The 22,954-nt window shown below is 56.7% G+C and overlaps 1 protein-coding gene across 3 annotated transcripts in view; it reads right to left on the reverse strand.

Annotated features, from left to right (window-relative positions):
- Window positions 1-21,565, reverse strand: part of TESC (tescalcin) — a 47,684-nt gene extending 26,119 nt beyond the window's left edge. Inside the window, exons 1-2 of one of the 3 annotated variants that reach the window (XM_058281422.2) lie at window positions 21,428-21,565; window positions 2,743-2,812 (exon numbers count right to left, since the gene is read on the reverse strand). In XM_058281422.2, the coding sequence (XP_058137405.1) occupies window positions 2,743-2,812; window positions 21,428-21,485 (128 nt within the window). In that variant the 5' untranslated portion in view covers window positions 21,486-21,565. Of the gene's footprint in view, window positions 1-2,742; window positions 2,813-19,559; window positions 19,612-21,427 lie in introns of those variants that run through there. The other 2 variants (XM_058281423.2, XM_071209802.1) reach the window with 2 other exon arrangements.
- Window positions 21,566-22,954: the final 1,389 nt, after the last annotated feature.

Below are 22,954 nucleotides of genomic sequence, written 5' to 3' on the forward strand. Positions count from 1 at the left end.
GCACAGGGCGGCTGAGGCTCCTGCCCCTCTCCAGACCTGGCTGAATCAAAACCTGTGTTTTAACAAGACGGCCAGGCAATTTGGGCACAGAGTCATTCGAGTTGTAAAAGGACAGCTCAGTCCATCCTCACCAAGGGCTCGGCTGGGCGGCTGGGCCAGTCAGGGACTCGGTTGCTAGAACCTAAAATTAAAGCAGGAGGGTCTCCAGTGGCACCGAATCCACCGTCCTCCCCCCAGACAACCACGGCTTCCACAGGAAGGGACCATCACGAGCCCACAAACAGGAGACACAGCCCCATCTGCTGAACGCCTGCCCCGCCTACTGCACCCTGCTCAGAGCCCACCAGGCCTGCACACACCTGCACGTCTTTAATCCCCAAATGTAAGCCCGACGGCAGGTATTGCCATAGGTGTGGTAATAGGCTCTGGAGCCCGAAGTCACACTACCAGGGGCACCCAGAATCTGAATACTCCTGTCTCCCAGGTCGGAGTTTTTTGCATGTGCTTCCTTCAAAGTTTGAAGAATTTGGATCTGAGGCCTCCCGCCCCCCAAAATCAGATCTGATCCCAGAATGATAAGAAGTCCAAGGCCGCGAGTTCCAGAGGAGACCGGAGTCCCCCCGCTTTCCCCCATCCCGACCGCGAGCTCCACCACAGGGCCGCTGAATCCCGGTCCACCCCACTCCCCTTGGCACAGGGCACAGGGCACAGGGCACGCGCTCATGAACTTGAGCATGGAGGGCGGTGCGCCGGGCACTTGCGCCTTCTGGCCGGTGGTGCACCCGTCACCTCCCCTTCAGACCTCACCGGGAGCCGAGCCCGGCGGAGGTTTCCCACCCTGCACCCACTCCCGAGGCCCTTGGCCCCAGGAGGCCCATCTTGCTCGGGGGCAACCATCCCTCCCCTCAGCCCTGCCCTTCCAGGAGGCACCCCCAGAAGCCGCGCTCCAGGCTCTGGGAAAAACGAACCGTTTCCAACCCCTGACCCGTCGCGATTGGCTCAGACCCAGACACGTGACCCCACCAGAGCCAATGAAAAGCCACGCGCTCTTTTCCTGGGCGCTCCTCCACCACGCAGACTGAGCGAGCTAAGTAAAATTAAAAGTTTAAGTCCTGATTGCTTTTATTATTACTTTTTAAACCATATTTTAGATTTAAGTCTTGTTATAGAACAAGTCTCCACTTGACTGCTAATGGTTGTTAAAACTGCTAAAAATAGGAATTTGTTCTACTCTTTAAGCAATTTTCCTGTGCAATAGAATGTTTACTCGAAATCATTAAGTCGATTCCTTCAGGCCTTTACTAACAATTTAGGTACATGAGATTACCAAAGCTGTCACAAATTAAAAGTATACTGTTAATTTGCATGGATCCTCCTCCTGTAAACTTGAAAACCAGAGATAAATATTAATCCTCATTTCTCTTGGAAAAATTTAAAATAATCCAGCCTGGGCTGAAGAGTTACCAGAGGTATTCTCTATCTCTACAATTCTATGAGTCACATGCCTGTCCCAATTGCTTTTAATTCTGCCTTGGATAAAACTGAGAGCAATCAAACCATTGAGCACCTCTCCTGCAAGGGAGGTCCCGAGAGGTCCCAGGTTCAGTTCCTAGTGCCTCCTAAAGAGAAGACAAGAAGACACAGAGCCCACAGCAAGTGGACAGAGCAGGCAGAGTGAGCACAAACAATGGGGAGGTGGGGTGGAGATTAAATAAACTAAATATTTTTTAAAAAGTTAAATTGAGACCAGAGGCCACAAGTCCCTTGAGACCATCAGAATCTGAGCTCTTGAAACCGATGCTCTGAAAATACACTGCACTGGATTAACAAAATGCCTTTGTTTAGACAGCCAAGGCCAAGGAAATATTTACACACCAGTGATCCGAAGACTTAGGTGAAAATCAAAATCTGTTTATTAAGAAGAAAGTTTCCTGGACTACTAAAAGGTTTATTTTAACATTCCAATAACTGTAACCTTAAGACCCTGAATGTTTATTCTAGGAAACATCTGTTGGAAAGTTTGTGATAGAAAAGATTTCAGTTCGAATGGTAAACTCTGCTTTTACAGTCCAACTTGAAGCTTCCTCACCACAAGCACACTGAGTCTGACCTCTCACTAACCTGGTTCTGAAGAGCTCAACCAGCATCACAGACTGAGCACACGCTCCGAGGATAAGACATCCATCCCTCCTTATGAAAACATAACCTACTCTGCTTCTAGGAGACTAGCTTTAAAAATCACACCACAGGACGTCTATCTCCCGGACAGGAAGCTGAGGCTGCTAGCGGCCCACCCTCTTGTCCAGGCTGGAACCATCCCAGAGGAGGCCAAGCTCAGAGTCAGAGCCTCAGGCCAACACTGAGCCCCTGTGTCCAGCAGCACCTTGGGTGCCCCATCTGTGTCCAGCAGTGGGTATGATCCGGGCATTTAGCAGGTCCTCAGTGTGCGCTGGGGAGCCAAGCACAGCACCCAGGAGCTCGCTCCACGGGAGGAGCAGGGTGGGAGGTGGCTGGACAGCTCTTCCTCCCCTCCCTTCTCTCCCCCCAGCCATAATTTTCTGACCCCAATAGAAAGAGAAGTGTCACCTTCCCTCCTGTTTGAGAGCACCGTGCATTAGAATGAAGTAGAAGCAGTAAGGAAATGAGGCAACCCTCACTCCCTGAGCCCCAGGCACCCACCCCTACCCCCCTCCCGCACCCCTTCCCATCCTTCCCTCCCCACACACCGCCCCCAGATCTTACCGAATGGTGGGCTGGTCTCCACTCAGCTGCTTAAACCGCCTGTGGAGCTGCTCGATCTGGTCGGATGAGACTAAGAAGTGGGGCAAAGAAAGAAGAACAAGAGAGAAAAAGAACGTTGGTCACTGAGCTTGGCGCTACCAGAGGGACGCTCGGGAAACGCTTCTGTCCCCCCTTCCCCATGCACACATCATGCGCTTCTCACGACCGCTGTCACCACGGCAAGACCAGAAGCTGGCTGAAGACACAAAAAAAGGGTTTCCCGGTCTCCCTGGTCACGCGGCTTTCGGGGTTCCTGGTTCAGACTCCCCTGGCAAGGATCAGTGATCCGGCTCCTCCTAAGAGCAGCAGCTTTATGACTGGCAGAGGCAGGCTGCTTTCCCCGCCTTTCTCCTTCCAGCCCACTCATGACAGCCTTGCTTCTGCCTGACTCCCCCTCTCCCACTCCTGGAGGTGCATTTTTCTCTAGCTGAGAAAGAGGCTTTGTAGAATCACATATTAGGAGGCAAGCGGTTTAGGCGGGTGTTGGAAGTGACTCAGAGAGCTGAAGTGAGAGATCTACGGAGGGACCTGGAAGGACTAACAGCTCCTGTCACTGCTGCTGCGGATGGTGCGTTTGGATCCCTCTGATGGTTTTAGAAAGCCTAAGTACGGGAGTTTTTGTTCTTTCCATTATAAACATTCATTGGGGGCTGCTGGACCGTGTTTCTTCCACAGAGCCACTTCTACGACTGGACCTGTGGGTTCCAGGTTTTATAAGGCTCGCACCCAGACGTAAGTGCTTATTTCTTACTGTACGTTTTAAACACTTCCGTTCGTCTTCTCGCTTCATCCTTAAACCAGCCCTGTGAGGAGTTACTATTATCTCTGTTTCATGAATTCGAAAACTACTGCCCTAGAGAGTGCCATCACCTTTTTAAGGTTACACAATCCCAAGACCGTTATTGTCCAAACAGTGCCGATCTGTCCAGAGCTGCCTGGAGCTCGACACCTTAGGTCTGGTTCCCGGGGACCACGTACGCCCCAGCGGCGCAGCTGGGGACCTGCTGTCTCCTGCACACCCTAGCGGCATTTCCCAGGCCTTAAGCAGACGTTCTCCTCTTGTCACAGAGGCAGCCAACTTCAGGGGCCACCTGGTCACCTCGCTTCCTGCTCACTTTTTGCCTCAGGGCCAAGCTGTGATCTCCAAGACGGTACAGCTGAGGATTCTCGAGCTTTCCTAGCAGCCGTTGCTTGTCAGGAAGTGCTCGTGAGGACTGCCAGCCGGGACCAGGGCTCGCTACCTGCCGGGAGCGCGTCTCCATGCGTCAGCGCGCTGCTTCCTCACCAGTCCCTGGGAAGGGGATAGGGTCTCCACACCACACACGTGGCAGCTGCCACTCGGCAAGGCTGGGTAACCAGCGGGGGCGACCAAAACCTTCCTGGAGAACATATCACGTGTATGTGAGCGAGGGCACGCAGATATTTGACGGCCCAACACTTCCACGCCTAGGTTTGTACCCAACAGAAATGCAATCTTCTGCTCACTGAAAGTCATGCACAAGCTGTTCACGGCAGCACCATGTGTCATAGCCCTAAACTGGAAACTGCCCCGATACCCATCACAGCAGAAGAGAGAAGGGGTGGCATCTTCCTACGATGGACTAGTATACAGCAAGGAAAATCAACAACACTTGCAGCATGGATGAGCCTCACAAATGTAATGCTGAATGAGAAGCCAGGCATGAAGGAGTATATGCCATATGCTTCCATTTACATCAAGTTCAAAATCAGGCAAAACTCAGCTGTGTGGTTATAAGTCAGGACCCTGGCTGCCCTTGAAGGACGAGCCGTGATTTGAATGGAGCATGAGGGGGGCTTCTGGGTGCTGGAAACGTTAGATTTCTTGATCCAAGTGCAGGTTACACAGATGTGTTTTCAGAAAGTTCATACAGTTATATGCTTATGAGTGATACATTCATATATGTTATGTCTCAATAAAAAGCTTATGTCAAAAATTCAGTAATTCCAATTGGCAGAAATTTATCCTGGAAAAAGTAATCCAACAGGAATGAAGAGATGAATACATAAACGTATTCACCTTTGCACTATTTATAAAACCTAAAAATTAGACCCAACCGACATGTCCATCGAAAGAACTCGCGCATCAGTCCTATGAGGTAGGGGCCATGCTGCCCCCGTTCTGGAGATGAGACCACCAAGACCGGCCGAGGTCCCACAGGCAGCAAAAGGCTTATAATCCGGCATACCCGAGGTTTACCTAGTGAAGAGTTCCCAGGTAACTGCACCCAAAGGGTGCTGGCGCTTCCCCCCACCCCCCTCGCCCACCCCTCTGCCTGTTTGAAAGCAAAGCTATTAGGAAGGCATCTTCCCACCTCTGGCTCCCACCGCTCTGTTGGCGGAGCTGGTGTCAAGGTTCTGGGCTTTGTCAGGAGAAAGAATTCAAGGACGAGCCACGACCCAGCCAAACAAGCAGAGATTCTACTGGGAGGCAAAGCAAGAGAACAGAAGTACACCCTCAGAGCTGAGGCGGGCATCGTCAGGGAGAGAAATGCAGAGTTCTGCCCTGGCGTCCCCTGTTTTATGGGGGTACAGGACTCCAGGGTCTGGGCTGATAAGCAGGAGCTCAGGGGTGTAGGGGCTCAGGCGTGTGGAGGCTGCTCTCCAGTGGTGACTGGCTTCTGGCTGCTGTCCATGACCTCTGCAGGGTGATAAGCTTCTGGTCACTGTCACGGGGCAGGAGGTCACCTGAAAGCTAGGTGGTGTCCCTCTTGCCCCTTCCCTCTTTGCTGGCTGCCTTCTGATAATGCAGCCTTTGGGTGGGTGTGCTGCAAGCTGCAGGGGTGAGTGCTGCAAGCTGCAGGGGTGAGTCCTGCAAGGTGCAGGGAGAGTCCTGCAAGGTGCAGGGAGAGTGCTGCAAGGTGCAGGGTGAGTGCTGCAAGGTGCAGGGTGAGTGCTGCAAGGTGCAGGGGTGAGTGCTGCAAGGTACAAGGTGAGTGCTGCAAGCTTCAGGGGTGAGTGCTGCAAGCTGCAGGGTGAGTGCTGCAAGCTGCAGGGGTGAGTGCTGCAAGCTGCAGGGTGAGTGCTGCAAGCTTCAGGGGTGAGTGCTGCAAGCTGCAGGGTGAGTGCTGCAAGCTGCAGGGGTGAGTGCTGCAAACTGCAGGAGTGACTGCTGCAAGCTGCAGGGTGAGAGCTGCAAGCTGCCTCTTCCTAACCTGCCTGCGTGACTCAGCAGGCTAATGCGGGTCAGCAGTCCCCTGCCTCAGTTTCTCTTACTGGGTGGTGTTGGTGTGGCTTTCCCCTTAGGTCCCTCTTCTATTCTGCCTCAGTTCCAGCTCCCCAGTCACCCAAGCCGAGGGCTCAGCACTCAGAGCTTGAAGGAAGGATTCTCAGGAACTGACTTCCAAAAATGGCCCAGGACTTGAGACTGCACTGAAGGTGCTCCTTGTTCTCAGGACTGTGTGTGGAAGTACCGCGAGCTCAAGGGGCATGGGGGACATGAACTACTCCAGATGTTTACAAAATGGATGGATGGACTGATAGGGCAGCCCGCCCTGCACCAGGAGCTGAAGCTTTCCCCGTTTCCCTGCCAAGCCCCGGTCACGTCGGAGCCCTTTCTCCCATGAGGTCACAGTTGCCATGGGGACGATGGGCAGAGACAGGTTTGGGTTTCAGGCACCACAACCTCATTATTTGTGGTTTCAGATTTCAACGGGGGCGGGGAATGCGCAGCTTCCCACAGGGCTGGAGGGCATCTCCTCCGCCAGCCGTGGATGTGGGGATGACTGCAGGTCCTACCGAAAGTTTAAAAGTATCACAGCTGCGCTGCCCCATACGGCTCACACTAGCCACAGGTGGCTACTGAGCACTCCAAAGTGGCAAATCCAAAGTGAGATGGGCCATGTGTGTAACATATGCCCCGGATTCCAGGGACTCTATATGGAAGAGAAAGTAAAATATCTCCATTTTTATAGTGATTGCATGTTGAAACGCTATTTTAGATAGAATGGGTTAAATGAAATATATTATGAAGTGATTTTTTTTAAGCCAGCACTCAAACACTGAGCCGCACTGACTCCCCTAAGTTCGCTTTTGTTTGTTTGTTTTCAGGAGGCACCGGGACTGAACCCAGGCCCTCCTGTGTGGGAGGCAGGCACTCAACCATCCGAGCTCTATCTGTTTCCCTGAAAAGTAATTTCATCTGTTTCTTTACCTTTCTAATGTGATTACTAGAAAATTTAGCATGACATTTGGCTTGTGTTATCTTGCGCCTGGACAGGGCTGGTAACCAGCCATTAAAACTCAATCACTAGGAATAAACCCCAAAGAAATGTGGCAAGGACATAAAGAAAGCAGACGAGAGTTATCGCTGCTGCTGTTTAGAACAGTGAAAAATGGAGGGAGTAGTGAGGCACGAGAAACTGGTTAAATTAATCCTGGTACGTCCTGGGACAGAATCCTATAAGCCTTATAAAAATATTTTTAAAATATTTCAAGACACACAAAAAAAGTTCCTGGCATAGCATTAAGTAGAAAAACCCAACAGATGACATGGTCCCATTTATATGACAGTTTATGTAGATAGGCATGTGCACATAGGACAAAATAGGAAAGAGTTTATGACAAAATGTAAGTAGTAAATGATTTCTAGATGGTAGAGTTACACGACATTTCTACCCGCTCCTGCTCTCACTTCGTATTTTTACTTATTTGTCCTTTAACTTTCCTGCCATTAACAGGAATTACTTCTATAATTTTATTTAAGATTCTTAGCCTTGATAGCCATCATATATATATTTTTTTAATATGGAAAGTAAGTGTTGGAAAGGATGTAAACATTTGGAACCCATGTACGTGCTAATGGCAATGTAAAATGCTGTGGCCACTTTGGAAAACAGTTTGATGGTTCTTCAAGTTAAAAACAGAATTACCACGTGACCCAGCAATTCCACTGCGAGGTATATATCTAAAAGAACTGAAATAAGTATGCAAACAAAAACGCTGCGGTGAGTGTTCCTAGCAGCATTACTCACAACAGCTGAAGGGCGAGAACCACCAGCTGTCCGTCACCCGACAATGGACAAACACCATGTGCTGTCTCCATACAGCGGAATATTAATCAGCCCTAAAAAGGAATGCCCCACGCTACAACAGGGACGAATCTTGAAGACACGATGCTGAATGAAAGAAGCTGGTCACACATCACATGTTTCCATTTATATAGCAGATCTGGGGGTCAGCGGCTGCAGGTAGAAGGGGGGTGGGGACAGAGTGTCTTTTTGAGGTGACAAAATGCCCTAGAACTAGACATTGCTGATCGCTGCATAACATTAAGGACATACTAAAAGGCACTGAGGCAGGAGAGAAGAGGGGCCTGAGGAGGAGGGACAGAAAACACAAGTTACACCAACAGCACCTGGAAAGAAATCCTGCGGCCTGGGGCCTGCTGCCTCACCCAGGCACGGAGCACCGCCAGGTTCTCAGAAGGCAGCCGGCAGCTCCCGCCCAGCAGCTCCCACCCAGCCGCCTTACCAGAACGTAACCCGTAACATTCTCACGTGGCAGAAAGAGAGAGAAAGTTGCCCCCCCCACCCCCACCATCACCACCCACCCACACACACACACACACACACACACCCGGCCTGCTTTTGACAGCTCACACCAGCTCAGGGCACAAGAACAGCAGCCAGGAGCCAAGTGCCACCAGACAGAAACCCCTAGAAGCCAAGCCACCCAGAGGTTCCCCCTTTGCTCTGAATCCTCAGATCAGCGTAAACCCTCACCCCCAACGACCGCCAATAAAACCGGAAACCCCCAGAGAGGGGGCACGTCTCACCCCGAGGCACAGCCGCCCCCCTTTCTCAGGTTGTGTCCTGTCTTTTTCTTGTTTCTTAAGTAACTCTTTACCCCACTCCCTACCCTACGGCTCGTCCCTGAAATCCTTTACGTGACCCAGCCTAGAACCTGGACATGGGCTCCGACACCCCCACCACCGAAATGCACACTTTAAAATGATGAATTTTATCTCAGTTTTAAAAATGACCTTGTGTCTAACAGAGGCAACTGGGGCAAACACCTCCTACTCAGGCACTCTCAGAGCAGGGGCTGGAAGCGCTGGCGTCTCCGGGGCCAGGAGGGGAGTCCGTGCGGGAAGGGGCCCGTGCAGCTGTGACCAGAGCCCTGCCTGCGGTGCCACCACCTCCCCAGCCAGCCAGCGGCCGCCACATGGGGCCAGCGCCTCCCGTTTTTTAAAGAGGAGACAGAATCCTGCTGTCGTTTAAATACCCGTAACTGAGACTAAAAAGGGGTCTCAGTATCGCGGACCAAGCACGCTGCCCGTCGGGCTGTGGGCACTGGCCTGTGACCCCAGCTGAGCGGAACCAGGGCTGAGCAGGGCACCGAAGCTGAGCTCCAGCAGGGGCAGGGCGGGGCGGGGAGACTGGGCGCAGAGAATGAATCTGGACTCCCGACTGCCCTCGAGGTCCCCCACGAGGTGGAGCTGCCCCCGCTGGGGAAGGAACTGAAACCCCAGCATCCACCCACATCCATTATCGGATGGTCAGGACTTTGGGGGCCTGTGTTCCCAGGGGTCCGAGCATGGCAGCGAGGGGCATGTAAGGTATCACCGGTGCCTTCCAGAAGCCGTGCTGGCTCCTGGGGGGTGGGGTCCTGATGGACATCCCCACGGCCCACCTGCACTCCCTCCACCCTCCTGCCACTTGTTAGTTGATGTTTACTGAGCACTTCTGGTTCACCAGGCACCTGCTAGGTGCTGGGGAGGCAGATGCAAGGGGCAGAGTCCTTGTCCATTGAAATGCTCATCACCTCATCAGGATCCAGGGTAACCCACACAGTGTTGGCTTTTCAGGGCACACCGAGGTTGAAAAGCGGCTTCCGGTCCACAGGATGGAACGGGAGCAGAAGGTGATGCCCAAAGGGATCCTGGAAGCCGAGTGGCAGAACGGGCAGGGCACGTGGAAGGCACAGCCTCGGCAGAAGCAGAGTGGGAAAGGCTCAGGAGGCTGCAGGTACTTCGGTGTGGGTATGACAAGGGCGAGCGGGTGGGAACAGGTCACAAAGGCCTGCGGGCATCACCCTGAGTTTACATAGGATGCTCAACCAGGGACTGGCAAGATCCCACGTGCTTGACCACAAGTGGAGGGTGGATGCTGGTGACGAGACGAGAGGCTGTGGCAGAGGATCCAGGGAGGGGGGCGGGCGGAAGGACTGGATGTGGGAGGACGGTGAGCGCATGCTCACTGCTCTCCCGACAGGCTCCCCCAGCTGCCCTGCCTCCCGCCGTCTCAGCCATGGCGCTGCCCTGGACACAGGCCCTGGCACCGGGGGCATCGCTGGGCAGGCTTTGTGCCTTCCACAGCCCCCAAATCTCTCCCGCTCCCCATCTCCTGCCAGAGCCAGCCCAAGACTGGGCCGCTGGCCCGTAATGCCGAGGCGAGCCCAGCTGGAGAGGTGGCTCTCCCTAGGGGACGGCGAGCTGTGCCAATCCCCAGGGTCCCACGGTTGCCACCTTGCTGGGCTGTTTCCTCCTCCACAGCACGGAGGTGGTAGCAGCACCCGCCCCCTAAGACCGTCCATACAATGAAACACCATAGAAACCACAGGCCCTCCGTTCACGACAGGGAGGAGACACCCCAAACCAACGCGCTCGGCGGACAATCGAGGGGTGGTACGCCTAGAAACACACTGTCACTTGGCCGTAGGAAGGACCAAAGGTCTGCTGTGCAATGTCAGGGATGAACCTTGGAAGACATGAGGCTGAGTGAGAGGAGAATATCGTATGAGTCCCTTTATAGGAAACATCCAGAAGAGGCAAATCCACAGAGAGAGAGAGCGCAGGTGGGGGGCTGCCGGGGGGTGGGGTGGGAGGAGGCGGCGGCAAAGGGCAGCAGCACCTGGGCTCAGAGTTTTATTTCAGATGATGAACAAAGTTCTGGAGCAAGGAAACACTGACGGCGTAATTAGTGCCACTGAATTACACACTTCAGAGGGGTTAAAACGGTAACGATGCGATGCATACTTTGCCGCACGCACACGCCGAGGTCACAGACACGCCCCCACTGGACTGGCACAGGCGAGCAGGACAGCTGGAGGGCTGCGATGGTTTGGACACCCCCAGGGCAGGCACCCCGGGGGCCTCCTCCGCTCCGGAGCTGGCTCCAGGCTCAGGAGGGAAGCGGAACTCGTTGTTTGCCACCTGGGGCTACAGCCAAAGCAATGACTAATGAATGCTGAGCCTTGGGAGGGAGAGGAGGGGGCGGGGGGGGGGGGGGGAGACAGGCCTCACTGGGACCAAGGCGGGGGCGGGGAGGCGGCCCCCTCCTGCCTGCCACCTGCAAGATGCTTCGCCAGGCGGGTGCTCCGCTGCTCTCCCGGGAAGGCCTATCTCCTAGACCTCACCTAGTAACCAGGAGTTGAAAATAAACCAGATGCACTTGGGTCCACTTGGCCTTGAGAAGAAGGTTCTCAAACCAATTCTGCTCTGCAAAGCAGATGCAGCAGTAAAGTTAAGTGTTGGCTTCCAGCCAGCATTTTCAAACCGTTTTTCCGTATATGTCAACCCGCTTTACGAAGGTGACAGCCGTGGAATTCCCGGGAAGGGCCATGGGCCCGTGTCACGTGGAGGTGCCATTTGTTTTCACCTGGGCACCCAGGGGCTCGTTAGGAGCTCGGGTTTTGCTCCGCAGGATGGACCCCCACTTCTAGGGACGGGAAGGGAGGCTGGGGCGGGGTGGACTGACTCCGGAACGTATGTTCCTCTTGGGAGCAAGGAGCCAGCTTGACAAGCTGTCAGAGTGGGAGGGCGTGACTGCGAAAAATCAGGCGGCAGGCACTCGGCTTCTCCGCTCACCTTCCTACAGCCGCGCTCGGTTCCTGCCCACTGGCTGGAGAGCCAGGGTAGCTACAGGGGGGCACTTCACCAAAAGGCAGGAAGGAGGCAGCTGCTCGGCTGTTGCCAGCTGGAGAGTATCTCCCAAAAGGGCACGTTCAAAGTCTTCAGCCCCTTGGAAACAAGGTCTCTGAAGCTGTTCTTTGTTAAGATGCAGCCAGCCTGGATTAGGGTGGGCTCTACTCCCACAGAGCTGAGGTCCCTTTATTGGGAAACTGGGACACAGGCAGAGACAGAGGGGCCAACGCCTTGTGACAAGTGAGGCAGGGACAACAGGGACTGCCAGCAAGTCCCCACCTGAAGCCGAGAGAGAGGGGCCCAGGACAGATTCTTTCCTGCAGGTGTAAGGGGCAGCGCGGCCCTGCTGGCTCCTTGGTTTTGGACCTCGAGCCTCCAGAACTGTTGTTTTAAGTCACCTGGTTTGTGGAACCTGGTTACAGCAGCCCTAGCAAACCAAGACTCACGCGATTGTCTTACTTAGTCCTTATAACAGCACCTACTTCCTAGAGTGGTTATTGCACCCATTTCACAAGTTAAGAAATCGAGTTACAGAGGGGGGAAGTTACTTGCTGCGGTTCACACATTTGAACCCAGGCCTCTGACCCCAGAACCTGGTTCTGTAGCCATTTGCCTTGCTATATGTTCTGGCAAAATAAGAAGTGGCTGGAGCAATGACTATGTGTTTATGTAATTAAAGACACAAAGACAGCTCCATTTCAATAGAAAGACTGAAGATGTGGCAGGGAACAAAGCAGCAGTGCATCATCAGTCAAGATTTGGAGAGTGGGCGTCGGGCAAAGCATCTTAGAAAACTAGTTTTCACACCCTTCCAGACTTATCTTCAGCTCCAAATTTATACTGAGGCCAAACCAAGTGGAGATGAGTTTGCCTAAAGCATGAGGGTTTACAGAAAGACACTTAGATAAAAAACAAAACATTAAAAATTTTTTAAAAAGCCAGAAACTCCAGATCCTGCTACAAGGAGCTAACATGGATTCTTCCTTTCACTACAAACACATGGAAACACTGGATAAAGTAAGAATCAAGTAATAATACACAGATAAACTTGAAAGGGAAATGCCCGGGGGCCAGAAGCAAGGCGACACCCAGCAGGGCGAGGGGGCCAGCTGCAGCCCAGGTGGTCCAGGAGGAGAACAGCTACAAGCTCCAACAGCTGAAGGCCGGGGTCTTGCGCCCACATGGCAACAGAAGCCGCCTTGGGTCTGCATGAGCTGGGCCGGAGGCACCTATAAAAGAGTAGAACGCAAAAGGCTGCCCCTCCACGAGAGGTAGGGCAGAAGAACGTTCTCCACCAGCCCAGTCAACAAGGAGGCAGGGCACGGAGGGAAGGAGGAGGGAGGTCCCAGGCTGAACCCAAACCCCAAGCCGGCACCACGCACAGGAGAAAACCCAAACCCCTGTGGTGCTGCAGCCCGAACTGAAGAATTAATGGAAGAAGTGAGTCCAGAGGTGCTGAGCACAGTGCAAGTGAGGGCCGCCTCTGAGCCACTCCAGAACACACGGGACCCCAGGGTGCATGGGGAGCGAGGGCGAGAGGTGCCCTTCAGTGGACACCCCCATTGAAGAGGAGCTTGTAATTCTCAAACAGCGCGAGCAGACGAACCAGCAGGTGGAACAGAACAGACTGCACTGCATGCTTTAGAGGATTACAAATAGTGAAACATTACACTATGACAAAAGAGATGAGTTTAAAATTTTACAAAAAGTCATTGAAACGAAGAAAAAATTTAGGTCAAGGCAGCAAAGTCAGGATAGCAGAAGAGAATTAACAAACTCCAGGAGATCTAAGGAGATGACCCAGACTCAGGACTGAGCAATACAAAGGCAGAAAACATGAAAGAATGTTTGAGAGAATCCTGGAGGCTGGGAATGAGATGGTCCATCACATTTCTAATAGGAATTCCTGAGAAAGACGATAAAGAAAAAAGAGCACAGCCATTCCCAGGCAGGAAAATAAAACTAAATTCACATCTAGACTCAGGGTGGTATAAAACACCAAAAAAAAATTTTTTTTTAAATGTTAATGGAAGGGGGAGAAACCAGATTCCTATAAAGAGGTATTAAGCAAACAGATGACTTCTCATCAGCAAGAGGCAAAAAAAATGCTGAGAAAATATCCAGCCACTTCAGATTTTATACCCAGCTAATCACTCATGCATGACAGCAAAATAAAGACATTTCCAGACAAAGTTTACAACCCACGTAGACTCTCTGAAAAAAATTTGTGGGAAGATATTTAAGACAAAAACTAAATCCATAAGGAAGAGTGGTTGTAAGAATTAATAGAGTACGCATAAGACAATCATCATGATCAATATGTAGGCTTTAGAAACAAAGAAAAAACACTACAGAGTGATGCAAACTAAAGCCTGCTAAGCCCACTGACTCCAGCATAGAGAGAAGGATGAGCATCAGGCATGTCAAAATGGAGTGGTTTACTGAGGAGGGTTAGAGTGCCCTTAAAGGAGCTGAAGGATAAAATGATTAGCACCCACCAACCACCACTGAGCACTTAGGACGAGTCCAGGGCTTCACCCACAATCCCATGTCAGCCTCCCAGCAATCCTGCGGCACGGATTCCCATTTTACAGATGAGGAAATGGGACTCAGGGAGGTAAAGTGCCTTTCCTAGAGAGTAAGAGGCAGTGCCGGCATTCAAACCCGTGTCCACCTGCTGGTAGAGGCCGAGGGGGTAGGAGGCCTGGCCAGGTGGCCTGAGGGACTCTGGCTCAGGCCTGGGGGATCCAGGTGAAGATTGAGACAAGGGAACCCGCAAAGGGCTGCCTGCCTGCCGGGGGCCTCTGGACAGAAGGGCTCGGTCCACAGGGAGAGCCGTTCGCTGCAGCCCGTCTTCAGGTCTAACCAGCCGTCTCTTTCCATCCGGCCTTGTCCCTCTGTGACTCGGCCACACCCAGGTGACGTCTGCACCTGGCCACCTGCCCTTCCTCCCGGGGTACCTGGGCCCTCAGACTTCCTCCACGGCCCCTTCCGAGAACGGAAGAACCCACTTCTTGGTGTTCCCGTCCGCAAAGGTCACACCGCAGGGACAACAAAGGGCCTTTGTGTCTTGGCACTCAGGTGGCCACAGCCACCCGCGGAAACCACCCCCTCGACCTTCTGGCTTTATGAATTAATAGCAACACTGCAGCAGCCAGCGGGAGGGCCGGCAGGCCCCGCGGGTCCGCCCGGCACGGTGCTGCCAACGTGAGCACACGGGGGCTGCTTTATCTCCCCCGGGCCGCGGGCACTGCCGAGCCAAAGACATCTCGTTCCCTCGGCTCGTGATAACAGATAGGAAAGTGCTTTGCAAAAGTAAAGAGCATCTTATCAACCCAGGAGGGATTCTGTCTGTATTGTCGGGCCATGTGGAGTGTCTGAGCATTGATTAAATCCTGCGCTGCCTTCTGGGGACCATTAACTTTACAAAAAAAATACCCTCCTGGAGTGGGCACGGGGACGGGCGAGCGTGCGAGGGACAGGGAGCGAGCGCAAACGTGGAGGGGAGAGATGAGAAAAAGACACAAAACGTCTAATTACTACTAAGCCACGGCGCTGGGAAGTCTTGGTGTGGCTTGCAATTGCTTTCACACAGAGAAAACACAAATTCTTCTTGAGACAGGTGTGAGCTATCCAGAAAGACCTTAGAAAGGGAGGGGCTCACTCCTGCCTCGTCCTCCCGGCCACGACCCCCACCTCTCTGCCCACCGTTGAGTTTGCCTTCCCCAGGGGTGGTCCACAATTCTGGAAGTTTCCAGATCATCCAGAACCAATCCCATTTGCCCAGAGGTCCAATTCTTCCCTGGCCAAGTTAATAAAAAGCAAGTGTGTGACCTGCTGCTAACAAGGCGATGGGCTAACAGTGACCCCTCTCCCACGCACACAGCCTTGCGGGCGCCTAAACTCCATTTAAATCACCTAGGAGGAGGTTTACCCTGCACCTGAAAACCCCACTAAAAAGGCCTGGTTTTGAATTCGGGTGCCACATGTAGTAGCTAAGTGATCTTGGGCAAGTCACTTCACCTGCCTGAGCCTCAGTTTCCTCATCTGTAAACTGGCAACAAGAATAGCTCCACCTGCACTGGGTTCTTACGAGGACTTGAAGGTAAACGACGAAGCGGCCGGCACAGAGGAGCTGCTTCCTTATGAACAGCTGGGCCCAGGCACCAGCGAGCACCTGGTGGCCCTCCACCCTGTCCAAGGGGTGCACTCTGCATTCAGAGAGGGACGGGGCCCGATGAGGCAGCTCAGCCGATGGGCACGGGCCTCCAGGCGCCCTGCTCCAAAGCCATCCGCAAGGGTGGGATTAGCAGAGCAAAGAGCAGGGTGCCTGGGCCGGAGCAGGGGGGCCACAGGGGGCCTGCTAACGGGAGCCGAGCCCACTGCCCAGCCCTCTCCCGCAGGCTGCCACATCCTCAACGCCCAGGGCAGGGGGCAAGGGAGGTCCGGGTACCCGCCGACCAACGTGGCAATGGCCACTCGGGACCCCGCCACACGTGGTCACCACCGCCGTGCCCGTGACTCCCCAGCCAGCGCCACCCCGCAGCCCGCAGCCCGCAGCCCGCAGCCCGCAGCCCGCAGCCCGCAGCCCGCAGCCCGCAGCCCGCAGCCCGCAGCCCGCAGCCCGCAGCCCGCCAGCAGCTCCTGCAGGGAGGGCCTCTGCCCGGGTTTTCCACATTTGTGGTTTTTTCTCCCCCCCAGTGTTCACATTATTTTCTGACCTAGGTATGATTTGCATACCGTGGAATACAGCCTTGGGCTGCGCCCCCAAGGGACCCACAAACACAGTCTGTGCATCCCGCTGCAGGGCTTATCCATGCCCTGCGGGCCCCAGGTTAGCCCACCCTGGAGGAAAGTGGAGCAAGGGGGCCAGCTAGCTCGGAAAGCCTCAAGCCTCGGGGCTGGCAGGAAGCGCAGGGGGTGCAGTGGGACCCTCCCCACGCCACAGGCCTGGGTCTGCTCACTGTTACCCTCGGCGCTCAGGAGCTCCCGGAGGGCAGGAGATGCCTCTTGCCCCCCCGAGGATCCAGTGCCTGGCACAGAGCTGGAGCGGGATAGGCTCGCAGAGGAGCAGAGGCTGCGGTCTGAGGCTCCTGACCCCAGAGGCACGTGTCCAGTGGGAACGGCCCCGCCCCTCCGGCTGGACTTGACCGCAGCGGCCCGCGGCGTCTCCGGGCTGTCCTTGGATGAGGCGGTGTGGAGGTCAAACCAGGTTAATACTGGCTCCACTTCTCATCAGCCCGCGGCCTTGGCCAAGCCGCCGTGTCTCCTGAGCCTCAACATACCCGTCTGTAAAATGGGAATGGCGGGATCCCCGGGAGGTGTCCGCGACTCGGCGCACGCCCAGGGCTCAGCGAGGTGACCACCAGATGCCACATGCCCAAGAGGCGTCAGGGTTACCCTGAGGAGGGCTGGGCTCTAGAACTGGGGTGTTTGTTTTTTTCCCCTGCTTTCCTTCTGGCAGCTTCTTGGCATCCTCATAGACAAGCCTGCAGAGCTGTTTTGGAGCCTGAAGGAAAAAATAGACCCTCCACCTCTCCCAGAATCCTCCTTTCATTATTTCCTTTTAGAACACCAGGAGCAGGCGCCGACTGGGGGGGACAGGAAGTGGAGCCACCTCCAGGCCAGTTCGCGGCGGCCAGGTAGAGGCAGGCCCCCCGGTTCATAACGACTCCCGAGGAGCCTCGTCTTCCAGTCGGGGCCCGTTTCACACCTGGGTCCACAGAGCAGACAGTGCGGCCCCCAAAAGGCCAGCACACCGTGGGGCACAGGCACGCACCCAGATGCCTCCGCGTGCGTTTCCGGCATGAATCTTCACCACCACGCAATTTCACTTTCTTAGCTCAGCAAAGGTGCTTGGGAATACCTGCCGACACTTTACATCAATCACTGAAATCCTAACAGGCAAGGAGAGGGGTGGTGGGCGTGAGAGCCCCCGAGATGCCCCTGCGGGGGCGAGCCTGCTCCCAGGGGATGGCTCTGCGTGAACGGGGAGGGTGCCAGGGGTGCCAGGGGCTGGGGGCTGGTGCGGCCCAGGCCGGCTGGCGGTGGCTCGGGGGTTCCTGCTGCACACGCGCTCCCGGGCCGCTCCCCTGGGGTCGTGAATGCTCGGGGTCTTTGCCCTTCGCCGTGAACCTCCGGGGCTCCCCCCGGGTAGCGCGCACCACCCACGGGGGTGAATGAGACGCGTTCCCTGCTCTCTCGGGTGCTCAGCGCTTTGAGGGGGCGGCAGGTGACGAAGCCGACAATTAGAAGGTGGGGCGAGGCAGGCAATGGTGGGAGCGGAGCAGGGGCTGCGGGAGCCCGAGGACGGCCCTTCACCCACCAAGGTCAGCGGCCGGGGCGGCCGAGGACGGCGCTCTGCGGGGATGGACAGCCTGCGCCCTGGGCGGGGAGGAACCTCAGCTTCCTGGAGGCCCGGGCGGGAAGCGAGGCTGGAGATCCCAGCCCGGGCGGCGCTCACAGCAGTGCTGGCATCTGCCAACCTCACTGTGCCCTGAAGACGTAAACACACGAGAACGAAGCGTGTGTCTGGCGAGGGAACGGCTCCTGCAGAGGCCTGGAGGTGAGAAAACAGACAGGGAGCTCTTCCTGTCCCTTCAGGTTCCTAGGAACCTCCATGAAGACACGTGAACGCGGTGAGAGCAGAGTGGTGGCAGAAGGCCTACCGCGTCGGCTCCGACAGGGACGGGCAGGCTGGCTGGCACCCGGGGGCCAGTTTCCTCACCTCTGAGAGGGCCTGTCGCACGCCCCCCAGTGCCATCTTACAGACTCGCCCTCAGGGCTCGGCATGGGATACTGCTGAGCGCCACCGTCCTCCTGTCACCTTCTCATTGGGGTCCTCAGGCCCGCGTCACAGCCCATCAGGAAGGGACCAGACTGATTCATCCCCTGGAAACTGGGGGACCACCTGGCCTCAGGGTGTCCCTCCCCTCTTCTTCTCAGGAGCACCCACTGAGGGGATTTTTGTAGGAACAGCTCCACCCGAGGGGCTGATATCTCCACGCCAAGCCCAAGCGCTTCACATCTGCACACACATCATCTTACTGAATCCAGATGGAGAAACTGAGGCTCAGAGCGCTACATGACTGAACCTGCTCAGGGTCACACAGCTGGGAAGATCTAGGACTGACAATGAGCTCACAGCTGTGGCTCCTTGTGACAAGGATGCACAAACGTGCTTAAGGAGTGGCCAATAATATTAAATACTTGCCTGTGCTTGTTCTAAGCAGTTTATAGGTAAGAACTCAATCCCTCCCAACAACTCAGAAGAAGGTACTATTACTATTTCTATTTTATAGTGGATGTCACTCAGCATGAGTGACTGGCTAAAAGCCACACACCTAGCACGCACACTGCCAGGCCCTGAGCTCTACGGCCACGTCTTCATCTCACACATTCCAATTTATTGGAGTCAACTCGTTCCTGCCACAGGGCCTTTGCATTGGCTCTTCCCTCTGCCTGAGGTGCTCTTTCCACCGATCTTCATGAACTGGCTCATTATTCAAGTTTCTGTTCTAATGTCATTTCCTAAGAAAGGCCCCCCCAGTCCCACCCTAAAGAAATTCACCCCCCACACACACACCACTCTATTGCATCTTGTGCATAGCGCTTACCACCTATGGGAGACTGTCTCCCCCTCAGGAACACGAGTCTCCGGGGCACCTCTGAACCCCCACCCTCTGGCTGATAAATATTTGCTGGCTGGCTAAATGGGCCAAAGTGGTGCCGGGCCCTTTCAGAGAACTCAGCGGAACTCTCTGCCCACCTAAAGGTCCGAGAGCCCCCTCGAGTGTAAGCTCGGACCCTGCGCCCGGATGCCTCTGCCCCCTCCTCTCTTTGGCGTGTGAACCTGAGCTCTGGGCAGTAGGGAGCGAAGGCACACCTGCCGCACCTGGAAAGTCAGAGCAGGAACCCTCGGCGTCTGTCATCCCAGCCGGAAGGCGGGCCCGGAAACAGACGGGCGCCCCAACGCCCAGGGGCCCGGCACCCGGCAAAGCCACCACCAGGTGGAACCCCCCAGCCTGTGTGGGTGCTGTGCCCCGCCCCGCCCCACCTAAAGGGCGGAGGAAGGAGCAGGAGGGCACTCAAAACAAAAACGCCCAGGAAAGCAAGGGCGAGGGCGCTGGGTCACGTGGGCCCTGGGTCTGAACTGGGCTTCACAACATTCTCTGAATGAGTAAAATATACCCATGACTCAGGATGAAAATACCAAAAAAAGTTTATAGAGAAAAGCTCCGTCCTCCATCACCTCCTCCCCATTCCCCAATAAGTATCCATTAGTCTTAATTGCGTGTTTCCTTCCAGAACCTTTGATGCAAATAAAGAAATGACAAATATATACTCAACCCCACCCCTTTTGTTTTTTTTTTAAACTAAAAGGGCACCGTATCATATATGGTATCCCACACCCTTTTTCTCCACTTGGTGTTAACTATTTGTATGAATGTAGGTATGGATGTGTAATACGCGTATATTTTTTGCACCCATTTTTGTGTGCACACACACATATATGATTTTCATTCCATCCTCCAGGACTGGAGAGTCAGGGGGCCCAGCCCTGGAGAGCCCTCCCAGCTGCCGCCCAGACCGCGGGCCACTCCCTCCCAGCGAGGCCTCTGGACGCTCGCTGCACTGAACTCAGAGCAGGTGCCAGGCCAGCTCTGTCCAAGAAAGAACACCGGCAGCTCCCATTTCTGTAGCACCCGCCGGGGCCCATCAGAACCCCCATTTCACAGAGAAGAAGACAGACTCAGAGAGGTAGTGCGACCAGCCCAAGGTCACACAGCCGGAAGCGGCGCGGGCAGCCGAGCCGCCCAGACCCCCGGCCTCCGGGGCTTTCGGCCCACTCCCCCTGCGAGGCCCGCGGCGGGCCCCCGCCCCCCGCGGTCTGGGCCACGGTCAATGCCCAGCCCGGGCTGGCTCCGTCACTTCTCCGCGGGCAGCTGGGCCCTGCGGCGGGGCCTCCCCGCGCGCTCCGGCCCGGGCCGGATGCGGGGTGCGCAGCGTCTGCGGGCCCCGGGGAGTCGGGGCGAGCTCCGGGAAGGACGCCAGGGCTCCGGCCAAGTGCTCCGCGGGCTCGGCCGCGCGGGAGGTGGCCGGCCCGGCCCCCCACCACGGGGGAGGGGACGCGCGGGGCGCGGGGGACCCGCCCGCCCCGGTCCGCGCCCCGCAGTGGCAGCGCCCGGCGCTCACCCCCGAGCCGCCGACTTCGAAACTTTCCGCCCCCCGCGCGTCTCCCACGCCCTCGCCGGCCGGGTGCGGGCGCGCGCCTGCGGGGGGCCCCCCGCGCGCTCCGGCCCCGCGCGCCGGCCGTCCCGGCCCCGCGGCTCCCAGGCGGGGGTTCCCGCGCCCCCGGCGCCCGCAGCCCGGGCGGCCGCGCCTCCTCCCCGGCGGCGCCGGCTCCCGCCGCAGCCCGCACGGCGGCAGGTGCGGACCCATTCGAGGGAGAGGGAGACTGAGGCGCCCCGCGGCCGCGCCCCCGCCCCGCGCCCCCGCCCCGCGCCCCTGCCCCGCGCCCCTGCCCCGCGCGCCCGCCCCGCGCCCCCGCCCCGCGCGCCCGCCCCGCGCCCGCCCCGCGCCCCCGCCCCGCGCCCGCCCCGCGCCCGCCCCGCGCCCCCGCCCCGCGCCCCTGCCCCGCGCCCCTGCCCCGCGCCCCTGCCCCGCGCCCCTGCCCCGCGCCCCCGCCCCGCGCCCCCGCCCCGCGCGCCCGCCCCGCGCCCCTGCCCCGCGCCCCTGCCCCGCGCGCCCGCGGGCACTCACAGCCGGTCTTGCCCACCAGCTCCCGCACCTCCGCGGACGCCGAGTGGGCAGCGCCCATGGTGCGCGCGGCGGGCGCCCTCGCAGGCCCGGCTGCGGCGGCTCCGCCCGGGCCCACGCGCGCCGCTCGCCGGGTGGGCTGGAGCCGCGGGTTCCGCGTGGGGCTGGAGCGCGGCCTCTTATAGCGGCGGCGGGCGGCGCGCCGCGGTCCTAGCGCACGCCGGCTTCGGGCCCTGCGGGGAGGGGCGCGGGGATTCCGAGCGCGGGGGAGGGGAGGGGATGCGGGCCTGGGGGACCCGCCCCGGAGAGTCCGCAGTCCCTGCAGCAGCGGCCCCGCCCCTCGCACCCTGCCGCGTCTGGCAAGAAGCAGGTGTCAACCGATTTGGGGTCGGGGTTCGAGGGACCAGAGCCCTGGGAAGTTCAGCGCCCACCCCACGCCCGCCCCACCCCGCAGGCCTGGGACAGTGGGGGCCAGCGAGCGCGTGATGACCAGCGATCACCTAGGGGAACAGCCATGAGGTGATAACCCAACAGGGATGCACCGCGGGAACCCCCGGCGCCTTCTCAGGCTCAGCCCAGTGACTGCGAGGTCGCAAACTTTCAGATCAGGGAGCTCCGGTCCCCAGAGGTTCTGCCTCAGGAGGACCATTTCAGACCAACTGCAGGAGAGAACGCCGTGGGGTGGTCCCACGCCCACTGGGAGAAGTTCTGGGCTAGATAGCTTAAAAGGTCCCTCTCTGGAAAGCGGATTTGGCTCAACTGATAGAGCGTCCACCTACCACATGGGAGGTCCAAGGTTCAGACCCCGGGCCTCCTGACCCATGTGGAGCTGGCCCACGTGCAGTGCTGATGCGCGCAAGGAGTGCCCTGCCACGCAGGGATGTCCCCGCATAGGGGAGCCCCACGCGCAAGGAGTGCGCCCAAAGGAAAAAAGTGCAGCCTGCCCATGAGTGGCACCGCACACACGGGAGAGCTGATGCAGCAGGATGATGAAAAAAAAAACCCACACAGATTCCCGGTGCCACTGACAAGAAGGCAAGTGGACAAAGAACACACACCAAATGGACAATAAATAAAAAATAAATCTTTGAAAAAAATTTTTTTAAAAATGTCCATCTCTGGAGCCAGCCTGAGTGACCCGGGTCAGTCCCCTGACCTGTCTAACCATGATCCCTTCTTCTTAAAATGGGGATGATAATCATTGAGAGGCCCACGAGAAGGGGCTGCCATAGGACACCGAACAAAGGCTGGTGGCCAGTACACCACAGAATCATCTCCACCTTACCAACGAGGAATGAGTGCTCAGAGAAGTCGGGGTTATGCAACCAAATCACACAGCAAGGGTAGAAATTCAAGACCAAGTCCTTCCAGGCCCCAAGGCCAGGCCATTGTGCTTGGCGCTGCTGTCAACGACCATCATGCATTCAGTCGTGCCCCAGGCTAGGTGAGGAGGGCTGGGGTGGGCGTCCGGGTCCTTGGGACTGGGGTGGGCCTACCTGCATCAGCTTCACAGGACTGCTCCTTCCGTCA

Source organism: Dasypus novemcinctus, chromosome 19 (genome assembly GCF_030445035.2).
Source record: "Dasypus novemcinctus isolate mDasNov1 chromosome 19, mDasNov1.1.hap2, whole genome shotgun sequence".
NCBI classification, from domain to species: domain Eukaryota; kingdom Metazoa; phylum Chordata; class Mammalia; order Cingulata; family Dasypodidae; genus Dasypus; species Dasypus novemcinctus.